This window comes from Acartia tonsa, chromosome 3 (genome assembly GCF_053477335.1).
Source record: "Acartia tonsa isolate MP-2025a chromosome 3, ASM5347733v1, whole genome shotgun sequence".
NCBI classification, from domain to species: domain Eukaryota; kingdom Metazoa; phylum Arthropoda; class Copepoda; order Calanoida; family Acartiidae; genus Acartia; species Acartia tonsa.
Window position 1 is genome coordinate 1751367 of NC_137262.1, and position 18325 is coordinate 1769691.

An 18325-nucleotide genomic window follows, 5' to 3' on the forward strand; every position below is an offset into this window, starting at 1 on the left:
ACTTAGACTGCCAGTAACTAATAACATTTTTACATTAAAAGCACCCCTTTTAAAGTCAAAATGTCTTTAAAAAATTCGGTTTAAATTGCGTTTGAAAGCGTAAAATCATAACAGGAAAAAAACACGCTACAGTACTCTCAATACAACGCAAATTAAACTGATTTTTTATGATTTTGATTTTATTGTAAAAATGTTATCAGTCACTGGCATCCTAAGTTTCTGCCAAAAAGCTTATAATTTTCTTTCTAGCCAACGTATTTCAATAATGAAAATTCTAATATTAGCAATTAGCAAGAAAAACTTTCAAAATTTTCACTGTACTAAAAATATGATTTTGAAATGTCTATAACTTTTCTGTTTTTGAAGCTGGAGGCTTCAAATTTTTTGTTTTGTGTCTACTCGTGGCAGTCTTTCAGCAGTTAAAGCGGTATATTTCTTGCATGGTTCCTTTAATATCCGCTGGATTAGAACCGGTTCTCAGCCATACTGAAAAATCATGTATCTTATCATATTATAGGCAGTTTTCTACGAATATTAAAATAAAGACTATAATATTATCAACCAGTTTTGTTAGATGGGCCTTTGACCCCATGGGGCTAACACAATTTGTTTAAATCTTAATTTTTTTTTATTTTAATATCCACTGAAAGCTGTCTATAACACGATGCGATAAATAACTATTTCCCATTACAAGTAAACATAATGTATTTCATTGTATATAATTGAATATCTTTACAACCATCAGAAGGTGATGTCTTTCTTTTTTTGTTTTGGATAAATACAAATAGTTTCAGAAGTTAGGCAAATTACTCCCAAATTAAGAAGATAATTATAAACATACCATATTCTTAAATATCTTGAAATGTAAATATTTTTTATGTATTTCACATTTATTACAAATGATATTTAAGAAGTATTTTTTACATAAAACCTAATATTATACGACTTAAGCTTAGTTTGTTTTATAAATGAATGAAAAATATATAATCAAGCAGCTTTAATTGTTTATTTTGTTTTAACAGTACATATGTTCAGATAACAGATTTTCTATGCAAAAACTGAATTATTTGAAAAGATTTAAGAATGTTTAAACACTCCAAAATTGAGATTGGAAACCGCGGCGTATAAGAACTTTTATTTGCAATGCTAGGTCAAACTAATGAATAAAAAACTAATCTGAAGCTATTTGTTGAGGGAAACTAGGAAATAGGATATCAATATGAAGACATAGGATGATGTTTAAGTTTTATTTCAAATCTGCCTCCAATAATCAGACTTTAAAATCATATTAAAATTTTTATATTGTTGGTATTGATTTGAATTACTTAAAACATCCTCTTTCTTCCATAATTTGGTGAAGTTAAAATTGCTACAAAAAGGTATCAAGGTGAAAGGTTCAAAAACTGAAACTCGCATCTTTAAATACAAGATCGTAACTTCAAATAACAAATATTTTTATCTTGTAACCTCGTATCTTTTTTTTGGCAGTTTGTAACTACATCTACACTTTCTTGATAATCCTATTTCCTTGTTTATTTTATTTTCTTATTTTGCAGCCTGAACCCACAGCTGTGCTGTTTTGCGTGTGTGTGCGCGCGCGGTGTACTCCAAGGCTCACTCTCAAGTCTCCCAAGTTTTTTTTGGTAACACAAACACTTTTTCTACTGTGAGTTAGCCGAGTTAGCCGTTTTCCAAAAAAATCATGGCAGCCAACAATTACTACGGCATCCCGGTGCACGGCCAGGCTGGCACTTACACCGCCGCAGCTGCTGCCGCCTATCCAACCAATCCGGCAGCAGCAGCGGCCGCCGGGGCTGCCGTAGGCTACAACGCAGCCGTGGGTCACGCTACAGCTGCTGCTGCAGCCGCCAACGCCGCTGCCGCAGCAACTTCTTACGCCCAAAGGGTTCAACCCGCAGCAGCGGCGGCAGCAGCAGCCGCCGGAACTGCTGGCCAACAACAGGCTGCTGCTGCCCAAGCTGCTGCAGCTGCGTATTCCGCGTACCCGCAGACTGCTCCGACTTATGCAGCTGCTGCTGCGCCCGCAGCCCCTATTGTTGCTGCCACAGCCAATACTGCATATGCTACTTATCCAGCCCAATATGCAGCTGCTACCGCAGCCGCTGCACAGCAGTTGAACTCAGCTGCGGTCCAGCAACAAGCCGTAGCAGCTGCTGGTGGTGCTATTCCGGCTGCTGCATACTACCCACAGCCAAGTATTGCTTCTGTAACCTATTCTACTATTGAGAATGCCTATCAGACGCGGCCAATCTATAGTCATGCAACGGCCACTCAACTGGCGGCCATGGCCAACAGGCCAGCAATGGCTGGCACAGCCAGACCAGTCACAGTTACCTCCTACCTGCCAGCTACAGCCTACTCTTCAGCCTATACCTACGCTGCTTCAACACCAACCACATCCTACAGCTACTCACCAGCAGCTCAAATACAAGCAGCCGCTGCTGCGGCTACAGCTGCGTCAGCCGCAGCCAAGCAACCGACCCTCAGCAATATTTATATGCATACACAAGCAGCCGCACCCACCCTAAATCTAACCCAACTGAATGTTGCTCCAGCCGCAGCTAAAGTTGGAACATGGAGAGCTGTGAAGCCAGTCAGTCTGACTACAGCCCAAACAGTTGTGGCAGCCGCCGCCGCTGCAAGCAGAGCATTCAAAGCCACCGGCCCAAGGATCCAGCCAAAGTCGCACAGCCTGCACTACTGCGAAGTTTGTAAGATTTCATGTGCTGGGCCCCAAACATACAAAGAACACTTGGAAGGGCAGAAGCATAAGAAGAAGGAGGCAAGTATGAAGACAGGAACGGCTGGTCCTACCACCAGGGGAGGGAATGCCTTGCGCTGTGAGCTGTGTGATGTCACGTGTACAGGGTCAGATGCGTATGCTGCACATATCCGTGGGGCTAAACATCAAAAGGTAATATTACCATTCATAATTTATTGTATTATTGCACATAGAAATAACAAATATTTAAATACCTAGCAAGCAAATACTTTTTTTTTATTGTTTTGATGGCTTTAAATGATTACTTTTAAAATTAATTGTTCTTTGTTTGGTTAAGTTTATTTCTTTTCAACGGGTAGGAGGAGAACATTTTGATAGTTAAATATGATTTTTAAAAGCGAAGCTTTCTATAATTAGGGTCGGTACGTCCGTCCGTAACGGATAGCTTTTTTCATTAATTTAGGCATGTTAGAATTGTCCTATCGATTTCAAATTTTGCATGGTGATTCCTTTAGTAGTTAGGTACGATTTAGAAAGCGTAGCAACTCTATAATCATTACCAAGATGTCTGTACGTCCATTTAAACATGTTGATTTTTTTACTTTTTTAACAACAAATTTTTATGTGATTTAACCATCTGATTGATCTGATTTTTGGTATATTGATTCCTGGGACAACAAAGTATAATGTAATAAGCGAAGCAACTCTATAATTAAGTCCTTAAAATGTAAGTATGTCCATAAACATTATCCTGTATCAAGCAGTTTTTTAACAAATTTACTTACAATTTTGCTTTGACCCTTATGAATTTATATTATGATTATTCAGTTCTGACACTATTCAAGTGTTAATGTCCGTTTGTCCTACAGTTTCAGTGCTTCGCTTTTATGGATGTTGTCATCCTTGTTTCTTAAAGAGCAATTTCAATACTACACTGTTCACTGATCGTTTAAATAGTTTTTTTTTATTTATAAAGGTGGTAAAGTTGCACACAAAGTTGGGTAAGCCTATCCCCTGCGTAGATCCTGTGCTGGTGACCAAGGGAGGTAGTAGTACAACCAACACAGCTCCTAGTACCAGCAACTCTACTCTACCTACTGGACAAACAATCACTAATATTGCCAAGGTAAAAAATAAATAAAAAATCGTATTATATAAAGTATTAAGCTTTTTTTTGTCTGTAGCGAAAGATCTTGTTATTCTCTGAACTGGTATGATTCTCCTTTATTTTAGACTTTTATTCTGCCCATTAATGCCCCCTGAATATATAGCCCCTAGATGCTAGGGGGCGCAGCTGCTAGTATTTTAAAATGTAAAAATATGTGAAGAATAGAAAAAAATTTAAGAACATTATTTTGATTGGTGGAAAACTTAGATCATTTTTCTCAGTATAAAAAGCTACTTAGATATGTAATATACAAAAAAAAAAAGTTAGATGTACTATGAGAATTCTGATTTTTGTGTTACCTTGCTAAAAAGAGTTGAGATTAATTTTTATATAAAATTGCATTGCAAGATATTTTTAAGGTGTAAGAATCTGATGTTTAATTTAACAAATTCTTTACAAATATTTTCGTTTTCTTTTAACTTTACATTTAAATAAACAAGGATAACAACATCCATAAGTAGCAAAGCTCAAAAAATCTTTGACAAAGTGAGTTAGTATAGCAATTTTTAGATAAATCATTTGAAATCATAAATTCTTTCTTGAAAAAAATAATTATTAATGCATGACTCATCGACTGACGGACTAAGTAAATTGTATAACAAAAGATGCATATAGTACTGGAGAGAAAATCACATGGATAAGACAGACAAAGTGAATTATAGAGTATCCTCGCTAATAGAAATTTCTTAGTGTTGCGAGCAAAAGTTGTGACGTTCGTTAAAATTGAAAGCCAGCCTTCCTCTTTTTTCATACCCCCTTGGGAATCCCTGTACACGCAACTATTGGATTGAAGATATACTATTATTTTAGTCTGGTTCTAACTACCGAGCTCCCGCCGTACCAAAGATAACCTTTGTTGGAAGTGACAGGATTAAGACAGAAAGTACCACCAAGACAACCACAGTCACCACTGGACGTAATTATGCTACAGAACAGGTAAACCAACAATGTTTGCGTTTTTGCTTAATTAATGCGCATAAAAATGTATTCTATCCCTTTTCTAAAAATGTGTTCGAGATTAGATATAAAAAATAAACCTATTCATGTTGCTTGTTCGTCCTTACCCGCGACCGTGGCTCAACACGTAGCGCACTCGCTCGTCGTCGCTCCGTCGGGGAGGTGATAGGTTCGAATCTCGGCTTAACACCGCGTTATAACTAAAGATGTTAAAAATGGTTCCTACTGTTACTATGTGAGGTGCGGGACATTAATAGTTAGAGTAGGGGGAATGCCTTGGCCCAAAACAGGCGCAACTCACTACCATGCACAGTTAGGACTTCTCAGGCAAAGGTCGTGCAATCAAAGGGTTGGTTGTCTGATGGGCGAAGGACGCTTTACACTGCAATCATAAGCAGAGTATATTTCAAGGTGCGTGTGGAGGTCTTGAACCCGAAGCGACTTCCAGCCCCCTAGATTCATCAGCATGTTGATGAAAATCTATTCTACATTTTGATATTTGACGGCTTATTAATGTTGAACAAGAACCATTATTTCCGAAAAAGCGCAGCAATAATCTACAGAAGATGTAATATTGTGTAGCATCATTGGGAATGGACATCAATTTATCGGCCATTATTATCTGAATAGTTGAAACTTGAAGGTCATTACTAAATATTATTTTAAAGGAGGTGACCATACCCCGCCTGCCAGAGGAGAAGGATGTTGAGCCTGTGGGCCATGACTATATTGAGGAAATTAAATCTGATGATGGCAAGGTTATTTCATTCTCCTGCAAGCTGTGTGAGTGCAGGTTTAATGATCCCAATGCTAAGGAAATGCACATGAAGGTAAGAATTTTATTTACTTTTATATTTTTTATTGTAGTTTGCACATAATAGGGACAATAATTTTCTTAAGTTGCGAAGCAAAACGAACTAAATAATAATAAGGCTAAAATAAATAAAAACATGGTAAAGGCAATCTTTGAACATTTTGTTAATATAAATTATTATCCTTATACTAAAGTAACAGGATGTTTATTTGTCTGTGTGTTTGTGTGTTTGTTTGTACCGAAGGATCTCGCTAACCGCTAAACCGATCGGGTTCTCCTTAACAGGGTAGCTTCTCATAGGTCCCGGGAAGTGTTATATTTATTTTCTTTGGAGTGGGAGGGACACTCCCAACCCCCCCCCAAAAAAAATGAAAAATCCCCCCCCCTAAAAAAAAAAATTTATTTTACTTTTTCGTTTAAGATCTAAAATAAGAAATTAGGTTATCAAATTCGACTCTCCCCTCCTCAAGTGCCCCTAGAGGCCTCTAGGGGGCGTAGCCGCTAGTACTAATATATTAGAATTTAAAACTTGAAACTTTCACTAAATCTTGATTGGGTAGAAATCTAGCAAAGTTCAAACTTTTTTACCAACAATTTTATTGTAATCTATGGAAGAGTTTTTTTTGTTTGTCATACTTGGTGATGTACAACAATTTATCTTCCATTGTATTTTCTTATCTCTTAAATGTAATTATCAGGGACGGCGTCACAGGCTGCAATACAAGAAGAAAGTGAATCCTGACCTGGTGGTGGATATCAAGCCAAGTCTGCGCCAGAGAAAGCTCCAGGAGGAGAGGGTGAAGCGGAGCCAATCTAGAGAGGAGTTTTGGAAGAGAAGGGAGGAGGAGTTCAGGTTAATATTTTCTATTCTATTGTGTAGAAGGAAGGTAGTAGAACCTTATTTTTGCTCTAACTTTCTATTAGTATCAAAGAAATCCATTATTATGTATAGTTATGAACATCATGTACCGAAGTTGTTACCAAAATAGAAAATGAGCTCTATATTTTGATTAGCAGATAAGTAGCAGGAAAAAAAATTTGTGAAACATACAAAAATATTTTGTCTTGCATATTTACTTTGTTACCTACTATTTTTATTTAATTGTAATCTTAGGCTATTTATTGAAGACTCTCCTAATAGTCATTATCAATGTTCAGTAGTCATAGATATGTTATATTTTTTATTTAATAATGGGGATATAATCTTTAATATGCTATTAGTCAGGTATCTAAAAGGGATAAGACAATGGCCGATAAATTGATGTACAATGTGAAAAGCCAACTTATAAGAAAACTATTATAAAACTTTGTGGACTAAAGTATGCACAATGTCCCATCCCTAACTGGCTTTAAGGACTAGAAAGAAACTGAAAAGGATGAGAAATAAGAAAAAATGAAAAAATAACACAATGTGTTTATAATTTATAGGTTAATGGAAGAGGAAGAACGGCAGGCATGGGCAGAGCGTCGCAAGATGGAGGATGAAATTGACGATGCCAACTGGTACAGAAGATTCAATCGAGCACCCCAGGGAAGGTTCGGTCCACAGGGTCCTTTCAATGCTCCTCCGTTCATGATGCGCAGAGCTGAAACTTCAGATGACAGGTGAGCAAATGAAATTCTTTAAACAGGATTGAGAAACATAGCGGATACTGTTGGATTATCCTAATGTTGAAAGAAGTTGCCCATGTTTTTTTAGTCTGTAGCTTAATATTTCAATAATTACTGAAACGATTGAATTCTGCATTATAGGCAAGCTTCACATAGGTCTCAGGTTGGTTTTAGTTTATTTTTAAGTTATTGAGATTTTTTTCTTGCCTTACTCCTTCGAATACAAAGTCTCTAGATGTTAGGGTCGCAGCCGATCAAAATAATGGAAAAAGACAGGCAAAACGAGTTTTTGAGAATAAATCAATATTCAAACAGGATACTTGAGTTTAAATTTCCAGCTTTGTGAGCTTAAAATTGCAAGAATAGATGGTGTAGATTTATTGAACTTAAAAAAAGATAATTTGACAATCATCTCGTCAAAAACTAAATACATAATTTTATTTTATTTATTTAGACATTGTATGGCCAAGCACGAGACAATCTACCCCACAGACGAGGAGCTGGAAGCTATACAGAAGATTGTTGGCAATACAGAGGCAGCTCTCAAGAAGGTGTCTGACATCATTGCTGCTGAAGATTCTGATAAACTTAAGGTAGACCTTTCTTTAGAATTAACAATCTCCTCAAAAGCCCCTATTGGTTGTCAAAAATATTCAATTAGAGAATTGGATAAGACAGCTCATACTACAAAAGGCAGTGTTATACAATAAACTATACAGAACTAACATTTTTTTGATTCTTTGATTTGGCATTCCAGTTTTACCCTTTTATATATAAAACTGTTGTATTCTAATAATTTTTTTACTATATTTTGGGGGGGAAATGTAAAAATTAAGATAACTAAAAACATTTTATTCCATTTTTCTCCCCTCCTTTGTTTGGCCTTTACAAATCGTGTCTTTTGTCAATTGGTGTAAAAAACTAAAAGAATATACAAATGGGGTGGGGGGGGGGGGGGGATAAAATGAATAAAATTAGAAGTTCTGTAAATATTTTTCCATTCTTTCCCCTTCCTTGCTTGAAAAAAACCAAGAGGGGAAAAAATAAAAACAAGGATGACAACACCTTTCTTTAGATTTTTAGTTTCTTCAAAGACCTCCATTGGTTGTACTTATTTGGTTAGAGAATATCATGAAACAGTGCACACTATAGTTATACAGAACTGCCATTTTGACTGTTTCACTATACATAATATTTGTACAAATACAATAAATATTGTATTATGTTAACTCTCTTTTACCCTGTTTAAAATAGTAAGTAGGAAAAAAATCTACAAACTTGTATCTGTATTAAAAATCTTACACTGTTAATTGAAAAAAAAAGTGTATACTTTATCAGGGTAAACTTAGGTTTTGGATGTAAGCAAAGGGAAATGGGTATAAAGAGGAAATAAAAGAAGTGGGATTGTTTGTCAGAATCCTGGTTACTTGTCTTTGAATTAAGCATTAAATATTAATATATAATTATGGTTAAAGAATGGAGGGGGCACGAGCTATATGTAACTACCCACGGTTTGGGGACCCCGTGTTGACTTTTAATTGAGTCTTTTAATATCAGCCAATAGCATCAGAAATATGAACATAGCCAAGTGAAAAAGGTCTCCACCACTTTGGTCAGATAGTTGTCTGGGTTATTATACATCTATACTCATACATTTATTATGTTAAGATAAAGAAAGAAGACAAGAAGGATGATCCAGATGTTAAATCTCGGGTTCTAGTTGGAGTTATGAGGGTTGGTCTCCTGGCTAAACAATTATTGTTAAGGTAAAATACAATTTATACCAAGCATACATGAAAATAGTCCTGATTATAATGTCTGAAATTATGTAATATGTAAAAAAAATGGGATAAGGTTAAAATTAAGAAAATTGGAAAAAATACATCTTGAATACCTAAAGAAATAGGTTATTGAACATAGGCGTGCTGAAGAGATGTGTTTTTTAAGGGGGGGGGGGGGGGTTGACAGCAATAACCATGAATAATTTGACCTTACACCCCTTTTTACCCACTGAACGTTTGTACATCCCCATGTACAACCCCCTGTGTATGTCGTCTTTAGTTTTAAAGATACTGATCTTAAAATCTACAAAATATTTAAGGGAGATAGTAATGTAGAACTATTAGTATTATGTGTAGAAATATCAACTATTTCTTTGTTTAGGGGAGATGGTAATATAGAACTAATAGTATTATGTGGAGAAATATCAATTATTACTTTGTTTAGGGGAGATAGTAATGTAGAACTAGAAGTATTATGTGGAGAAATATCAACTATTACTTTGTTTAGGGGAGATAGTAATGTAGAACTAGTAGTATTATGTGGAGAAATATCAACTATTACTTTGTTTAGGGGAGATAGTAATGTAGAACTAGTAGTATTATGTTGAGAAATATCAACTATTACTTTGTTTAGGAGAGATAGTAATGTAGAACCAGTAGTATTATGTGGAGAAATAACAACTATTGATTTGTTTAGAGGAGATAGTAATGTAGAACTAGTAGTATTATGTGGAGAAATATCAACTATTACTTTGTTTAGGGGAGATAGTAATGTAGAACTAGTAGTATTATGTTGAGAAATATCAACTATTACTTTGTTTAGGAGAGATAGTAATGTAGAACCAGTAGTATTATGTGGAGAAATATCAACTATTACTTTGTTTAGGGGAGATAGTAATGTAGAACTAGTAGTATTATGTGGAGAAATATCAACTATTACTTTGTTTAGGGGAGATAGTAATGTAGAACTAGTAGTATTATGTTGAGAAATATCAACTATTACTTTGTTTAGGAGAGATAGTAATGTAGAACCAGTAGTATTATGTGGAGAAATAACAACTATTGATTTGTTTAGAGGAGATAGTAATGTAGAACTAGTAGTATTATGTGGAGAAATATCAACTATTACTTTGTTTAGGGGAGATAGTAATGTAGAACTAGTAGTATTATGTGGAGAAATAACAACTATTTCTTTGTTTAGGAGAGATAGTAATGTAGAACTAGTAGTATTATGTGGAGAAACATCAACTATTACTTTGTTTAGGGGAGATAGTAATGTAGAATTAGTAATATTATGTGGAGAAATATCAACTATTACTTTGTTTAGGGGAGATAGTAATGTAGAACTAGTAGTATTATGTGGAGAAATATAAACTATTACTTTGTTTAGGGGAGATAGTAATGTAGAACTAGTAGTATTATGTGGAGAAATATCAACTATTACTTTGTTTAGGGGAGATAGTAATGTAGAATTAGTAATATTATGTGGAGAAATATCAACTATTACTTTGTTTAGGGGAGATAGTAATGTAGAATTAGTAGTATTATGTGGAGAAATATCAACTATTACTTTGTTTAGGGGAGATAGTAATGTAGAACTAGTAGTATTATGTGGAGAAATATCAACTATTAATTTGTTTAGAGGAGATAGTAATGTAGAACTAGTAGTATTATGTGGAGAAATATCAACTATTACTTTGTTTAGGGGAGAAAGTAATGTAGAACTAGTAATATTATGTGGAGAAATAACTATTTCTTTGTTTAGGGGAGATAGTAATGTAGAACTAGTAGTATTATGTGGAGAAACATCAACTATTACTTTGTTTAGAGGAGATAGTAATGTAGAACTAGTAGTATTATGTGGAGAAATATCAACTATTACTTTGTTTAGGGGAGATAGTAATGTAGAACTAGTAGTATTATGTGGAGAAATATCAACTATTACTTTGTTTAGGGGAGAAAGTAATGTAGAACTAGTAGTATTATGTGGAGAAATATCAACTATTACTTTGATTAGGGGAGATAGTAATGTAGAATTAGTAGTATTATGTAGAGAAATATCAACTATTACTTTGTTTAGGGGAGATAGTAATGTAGAACTAGTAGTATTATGTGGAGAAATATCAACTATTACTTTGTTTAGGGGAGATAGTAATGTAGAACTAGTAGTATTATGTGGAGAAATATCAACTATTACTTTGTTTAGGGGAGATAGTAATGTAGAACTAGTAGTATTATGTGGAGAAAAACCAACCATAACTTTGCTTCGTCGCATTGCAAATCATCTACCTAAACAATTTAAGGTAAGGAAAAGTTTTAATCTTTGAAATTGTTCTTAGTTATAACCATTTCATATAAATACATTTGGTCATAAATTAGAACAGTTTGACTTAAAAGGCGTATTTGAGTTAACGGTTACACACAATGAGTGCTGAACATTTAGATATTTGCCACTTTTTAACCTTGAACCATAAAAAATGTGTAAAAAAATTTATGTTTTAAGTGTTTTATGCTTAACCACGAAAGTTTATTCGTGAGAAAGTGTTGCATCTTTTTATGGTAAAATGCATTCCCCCTAATATGCCAGACATTTAGGCATTAGATACTTTTTAAAAAAGTCCCTTTTATGACGTGGATTGATCCAAAGTACAATATAATCTTACACGTCCACGTTTTTACGTAGGTACGTTGCGGTTTGAATTTATACTAATTTTACGGATTTTTTGGTAGTATTAACTCTTTCGAAACATGTAAAGAAAACGAATTAGCCGGTTTCGTCGTTATTTTACCTAAGCTTTTCTTCTATTTCAAGCCCCTGCGGGGGGGCTCTAACCCTGCGGGGCCTATTTCCTAACTCTGCGGATCAATCATTAACATTTACCTAACCTAAATAACTACAGCATGACCCTCGAAAAAGTATTTTTAAGCATCTGCAGCCCTTATTTCTCAATGAATTATTTAAAAATGCATATGTCCTTGTTCTCCATAGTATTCCACGTAAGTAGATATAAAAATATTTTTTTTACCTCCATTAACACCGGAGATTTTTAGAGCTAAAGTTTTGAAAAAGTGACTGAGAAAAAGAATTTTTTTTGTTCCTCATATTTTTTGGATGGTTATATTATGTTTTTCTGGCAACTGAATAATGAGACACAAAGAAAAACAAGTTAACTAAATATTTCTTTTTTATTCCACCAAAAAATATAAATTTTTAATGGCAAAAAATACTACTGAATGAATTGATCATTTGCAAATTTTAGGTTATTTATTAACCATTATTTATAGAAAAGGATTAATTATGACAGTTGCTCCGCCTACTTTTCTGACATCTCAATTATTTAATAGGGGGTAAATTAAGCTTTTTAGACTAAAAAATCATTATGTTTATTTTTATTTTTTTTATAACTTTTTTGTTATTAAAGTTAGGATTGTGAAACAAAAACAATTTTCCTGCTATATTTAAGAGATTTATTTGGTTTTTTAATCTTAAACAATTTTGCCTAATAAGTAAGTTTTTCAAAATATCATTAAACTAAAAAGACTCAAAAAATATGTGTAAAAAAATGCTTTTTACTCAAAAACAAAATTTTTTATTTCATTTTTGTATAAAGTTTCTGCTAGTAACAAAAATAAAAGGATTTCCAGCTTAATTTTGCTAAAAAAGTCGTTTCGTGTTAAAAGTTACTTTTTCCTCAGTCACTTTTTCAAAACTTTAGCACTAAAAATCTCCGGTGTTAATGGAGGTAAAAAAAATATTTTTATATCTACTTACGTGGAATACTATAGAGAACAAGGACATATGCATTTTTTAATAATTCATTGAGAAATAAGGGCTGCAGATGCTTAAAAATACTTTTTCGAGGGTCATGCTGTATATAAAGCTACTCGAAAACCCGCTACTTCGTTTTCTTTCCAAGATCCACTTTTTCTTAATTAAAACATTATCTTTTGTAGACTGTATGCCCTGATGAGAAGTACGAGGTTAGTGTTGAATACCAGGATGCTTGCCTCTATGTTCTTCAGAAGCGTGGAGAGGGGGAAGATGACTTGTAAGTGCTTTCATTTAAATACAAGGAATAAAAATAAAATATTTGGAACTTTTCTAAGCATTTTTTGTGTGAAAATGGCAAAGAATCTTTTCTATTATCTTTTAAAGTTTAATTGTCATGTAATTGAAGCAACATTTGACCGCCAAAATTAAAAATTTGTTGATTTTAAAAATTTTGCGGTTTTTTTTAATGAATCTTTACCTGGTTGTATAAATGATTAGTGATCAACATTTTCCACCAATAAATTTGATCTACATAAAGGGTAATTTTATTTTTCATGATTGGGATGTTAATCAATTTAAATTCTCCTTTTAGATTGAGTGTAATGGTGCATGTGACCTCCCAGCTGATGAGAGATTCAGATGAAAATGGCGCCAAAACTGACCCACCTGATGTTCTTGACCATTACAGGTAAAAATATGCATTTTTTTAGCCACGAACTTAAAAAGTTGATCTCCATGAAGGTAGTCAATCCCATTTTCAGAATTGGTATTTTAAAATCTGATTTCGAAAATATATATTTAAAAATAGAGAATTTAAAAAAAGCAAGTTAGCCCTTGCACAATGTTATAAATATTCGTATTTGTTTTTAGGTGTATTAGCGCGCTGGCAGAGTTAAGACATGTAAAATGGTTCCATTCCAGAGCTCTTTCAAGACACAGTTGTACCGTAGTTATCAGGTATGTAGTATTAAGAAATTGTCAAGATTTGAATTATGGTTGTTATAAAATATTTATCTAAGACTTTAAAATTGCTCAATGCTCAAGTGTTTCTAGGCTATTAATTTTTATGTTTTTTTTGAAAGAAAGTTTTTATCTTTTCCACCCATTCAGAATGTTTTCAATGGTTTTTCATCTTTCCAAGGACCTCTAAAGTCTGTCCGTCTTTCTGTCAATCCCTCCTTTTAGAATTATAAAAAAATGAAAGAATAGTTATTTCTCGCATCGTATTATAAACGGCTTTCCGCGGATATTTAAGTACAATTAAGATTAAAACCAGTTTTTTTAGCCCTGAGGTGCCGAAAGTAGAAAGCTGGATAAAATACGATGCTAGACATAGTTTTTTCGTATGGAAGAGAACCGGTTCCTATCCACCGGATTCGAATGAATACTAGAAAGTTCATTTGTTTTTCAATCGTAAAATTCAAGATGTTATGACCTTGGTTTATTTTTATCAGGATCTTACGAGACCTGTGTGACCGTAACCCTACCTGGACACCCTTATCCGTTTGGATGTTGGAGCTTTTAGTTGAGAAGGTCCTCAATTCCGCCGGCTGCCTGTTATCACCCGGAGACGCGTTGCGTCGCGTGTTCGAGGCCCTGGCTGGTGGCATCCTGCTTCCAGACTCGCCTGGATTCCTGGATCCGTGTGAGAAGGAGCCAATGGATGCTGGGGTTGAGTTGACCAGCCAGGAGAGGGAGGATATCACCAGCAGTGCACAGTTTGCCCTCAGGTATTCATAGATTGATAGAAAAAAATATTATTTTGATTAAGAGAGACAGGCAGATGGATGTATTTATAGATATAAAAGATAGCTGATTCAGACAGATGGCTATATTTGTAGCAGTGTTTCGGATCCGCATTGATTTTTTGCGGATCCGGATCCTCCAAATTTGGTCAGTGCGGATCCGGTTCCGGATCCTTGACAATAAAAATAAAATCACCAAACTTTTCAAAAAATATTTATTCTTTAATTCAAAGTCAAAAATACTTTTAATTTTAAAGTCTGACCCTAAACCTTAAAGATTGTTTCTCATCAAGAGAATGTCTGAGATTTTATATAAATTTAGGTAGATTTTTCCATTTTTTCCGCATTTTTTTGAGTCAAGGGATCCGGATCCGCATTTTTTTGCGGATCCGGATCCTTGGACTCGAAAATATGCGGATCCGGATCCGAAACCCTGATTTATAGATTGATTTAGACAGACGCGTAGATTTATAGACATCATTTTTGATAAACAGATACACATTTCGATATGGTCTCTAACCATTTATTCAAAAGCTTAACTATTGAGCTTACTACTTTTAACTTTTTTAGCTATAGGAATTAATTGCTCAATAAACTAAATTCTTGATTTAATTGTGTATCACCTCGTAATTCAAACATCCATTTTTTTTCAGGATGATAGCATTCCGTCAGATCCACAAGGTACTGGGAATCGAACCGCTGCCGCCTCCCAAGCCCTGGCGAGTTGGCAAGAAGCGCCGCCGCGACTCCAGCACTTACGACGGCGAAGAGGCGGAAGAAAAGAAGGATAAAAAGGAGGCCTGACCGTTCGCCCGACATTTTGGGCCACGTCGCGGCTGGTAGTAGTACCTGCGGTTTTTAACAACAAAAAGATAAAATACATAACTACCATTTTCTTGGCAATACAAAAATAGAAAGACATATTTCTACTTTGAAGTTGATATTAAATACGTTTCGTAGTATTTACTTAATTTGTTTTATTTTCTCAGTGAGAAATTGTTTTTATTTACGGGTTTTGTCCGAAATTTTTCGTAGATTTTTTAGTTATGTCGAATTTATTGGTAAAAGTAAATTAGTGAGGTGCATGAATAAAGTGCTGTGTATTGGTAAGATGTCTTTAAGAATTCCGTTTTTATTCACAAATACAGCATTAAAAAATGTTTTTCAAGCGTTAAAACTAATGATTTCATAAAATTAAAAGTCTAAAAAGATACTTTATAATACCTCTCTCAAACACAGTGATGTATTCACGTACCTAGCTGTTTACTAAATAAAATGCAATGCTTATCATATTAACCTAAAGATCTGGTGTTTGTTACCTTATGTACATTAAATAATAGTATTTCAATATTAGTATATTTTGTATAATTAAAACTATTTTGTAAAATATGTAAAAATGCGAATTTCTGTAAATGTAAATATTAGAGCTACCAGTTTTGTACTCCTTTCTGATTATTCTTCAGAATTTATAAAAATCAAAATCTTGATGTTTTTTAAATAGATGATAAGAATAATAAACTTTTGTAAATATCAAGTTGTGATATTTTCCTACAAATGTAATGTTATTAGAAATATTAATGTTAGAAAGGGGAGGTGGTTTTTTTTATGTAAAGATCTCGGTTTAAATTCACAGGAACTTAGGGATCTTAAGGGATAAGACAATGGATGATAATTTGATATACCAATGACAAAAATGTACTTCTTCTGTAGATTAAAATTTTGAGTCAACGTGTTAATAAAACTTTGGGTACCAGTGTAATTTCCTTGCAAAATCCCTTCCCTCACCGTAGAAAAGTATTGCGAAGCCCGATTGATCTCGTTCAATCGGGTTCAGCAAAACCTCTTTTCTATGCGAGATCTGTACAGAAATAACCTCTCCCTTTTTTATTCAGGGTTTTATTGTACTTTTTACTACACATAATCTTTCTTCAATATTGAAAAGGGAGATTTTTGCCCGTCCTTAATTATGTAACCATTAACTTAAAAATATTTGTGATACTTCTTACTAACTGTACCATTTTTGCATTGTTTATTAATCATGCAAATTTTTGCCAAAGGGATATAAAAATGGTTGTGGGTTTTTTAATAGTTATTTATTGTATCGTATTATGGACACTTTAACGCGGAAAACAAACTGTGTTTTTTTTTAATATTGGTGGGAAATTGTCTCTTACGATACGATGCAGGATTTTTCAGTTATGGATCTGAACCGGTCATAATCCAGCGGATATTGATCGTTTTAAAAGCCGTACTGGAATACATATGAGAGCATATCATATATGTTTGTTGGGTTTATAAAATCCTTTGTGGCTGGCGGAATTGTTAACAATCCAATAATGTAATTAAACAGTAATTTAAAGGGACTGTGAACGTAAATTTTTCTCATCTTAATATCAAATCTTAACATTATCTCATTCATAATATCTCACAGATAGAGCAAAACGCGCTTTTGTTTGCTTAAAAAACGGCTTTTTCCGACGATTTTTATAAGGTACAGGGAAAGGAAGAAATTTTCCGTATTATATAAAATGTCCATTAAATTGATTTTTTCTCCCATTATAGCTAAAATTAAACTTTTTCACATAGTTCTAGATTTTTCCTAACAGTTAAGCTGACTTTTAACATAATCCTTGCTCCAAACCAATGTATAGTTACTTAGAAATTGATAAAATAAGCAATATTTTTTATTGAAAACCAAATACAATAACAAAGCCAGAAACAGGTTTTTTATTATTATCCAATTAACTTTAGATGGCCCATCTCTCGCCCACCTTTAATTACAAATTTGTAAATAATAAAGACGCAATATTTCTTTATAAACAGTCTGATAAAAGTGTAAACTAATTCTCCAAAGTGGGTTATTTATTGTCCAACACAATAAAAAAAGATATTATTATTTTAAATAACCTATGAGATTCAACCCTTTGTAGACAGTGAGGTATTTTTTTGTCAATAATACGAATTTAAAATATGTCTTTATTACCTAATTACTACGTTATAAAAAAACTAATTGGCAATTTTATAGCATAAAATAAATCCTTAACAGTAAGTAAATTGTTTCAACTATATATGACAAGTTAAATATCCCTACAAACATTATAAGAATCTAAAACGTTCAGATTTTCCCTGTTTTTTCCTTTTTCCCTCTCATAATACCATAAAATCAAGGCATTATTCCTGGATATTTTTGTTAATAGGACGTTTTTGGTTGATCAGTGTAGTGAAATGTGCTTAGTAAATGTTAAGATTTGATAATCAGATGAGAAATTTTTACGTTCACACTCCCTTTAAATTTATTGTCTACTTTCCTATTTATAATAATAAATCATTTTTTCTTAGATATTTCCTTGTTTTGTTTAGCGAAGCTATTATATAACGTTAGTTCGTTCGTCCTACTCCTATTACTTTAACAAAAAGGTACTTATAAAGTTTCAACATGAATGATAGGTTTCTAAAAAGTAAAAAATTATCTAGAGTAAAACACTAGAGGGAGAAAGGGTTAAATAACTGTATCTCCCCATCGCAACGGTCTGTGCAACCTTTCTATTGGGTCATTGAAAATCAACCAAATGGTAACGCTTATATTACACAGCCAAGTAGCAGAAAATAATTTAGAGGCAGACGAAAGAGGTCTTTTAAAAATGAAGGGAGGTAGTTGGTCTGTATATACATCTATACTTTAGATCTGTTACTTGAACCAAAGACACTAAACAAGGCCTGTAAAAAGTATAATC

The 18325-nt window shown here is 33.7% G+C and overlaps 1 protein-coding gene across 4 annotated transcripts in view; it reads left to right on the forward strand.

The window, feature by feature from the left end:
• Positions 1 to 17926, forward strand: part of LOC145313018 (zinc finger RNA-binding protein-like) — a 40562-nt gene extending 22636 nt beyond the window's left edge. The window contains exons 3-18 of one of the 4 annotated variants that reach the window (XM_080152251.1): positions 1557 to 2935; positions 3720 to 3869; positions 4722 to 4847; positions 5537 to 5698; positions 6381 to 6535; positions 7111 to 7287; positions 7748 to 7886; positions 8962 to 9059; positions 11281 to 11377; positions 13029 to 13123; positions 13439 to 13534; positions 13717 to 13803; positions 14301 to 14576; positions 15245 to 15697; positions 15851 to 16184; positions 16484 to 17926. In XM_080152251.1, the coding sequence (XP_080008377.1) occupies positions 1703 to 2935; positions 3720 to 3869; positions 4722 to 4847; positions 5537 to 5698; positions 6381 to 6535; positions 7111 to 7287; positions 7748 to 7886; positions 8962 to 9059; positions 11281 to 11377; positions 13029 to 13123; positions 13439 to 13534; positions 13717 to 13803; positions 14301 to 14576; positions 15245 to 15395 (3042 nt within the window). In that variant the 5' untranslated portion in view covers positions 1557 to 1702 and the 3' untranslated portion in view covers positions 15396 to 15697; positions 15851 to 16184; positions 16484 to 17926. The remainder of the gene's footprint in view (positions 1 to 1556; positions 2936 to 3719; positions 3870 to 4721; positions 4848 to 5536; positions 5699 to 6380; positions 6536 to 7110; positions 7288 to 7747; positions 7887 to 8961; positions 9060 to 11280; positions 11378 to 13028; positions 13124 to 13438; positions 13535 to 13716; positions 13804 to 14300; positions 14577 to 15244; positions 15698 to 15850; positions 16185 to 16483) is intronic. The other 3 variants (XM_080152252.1, XM_080152253.1, XM_080152254.1) reach the window with 3 other exon arrangements.
• Positions 17927 to 18325: the final 399 nt, after the last annotated feature.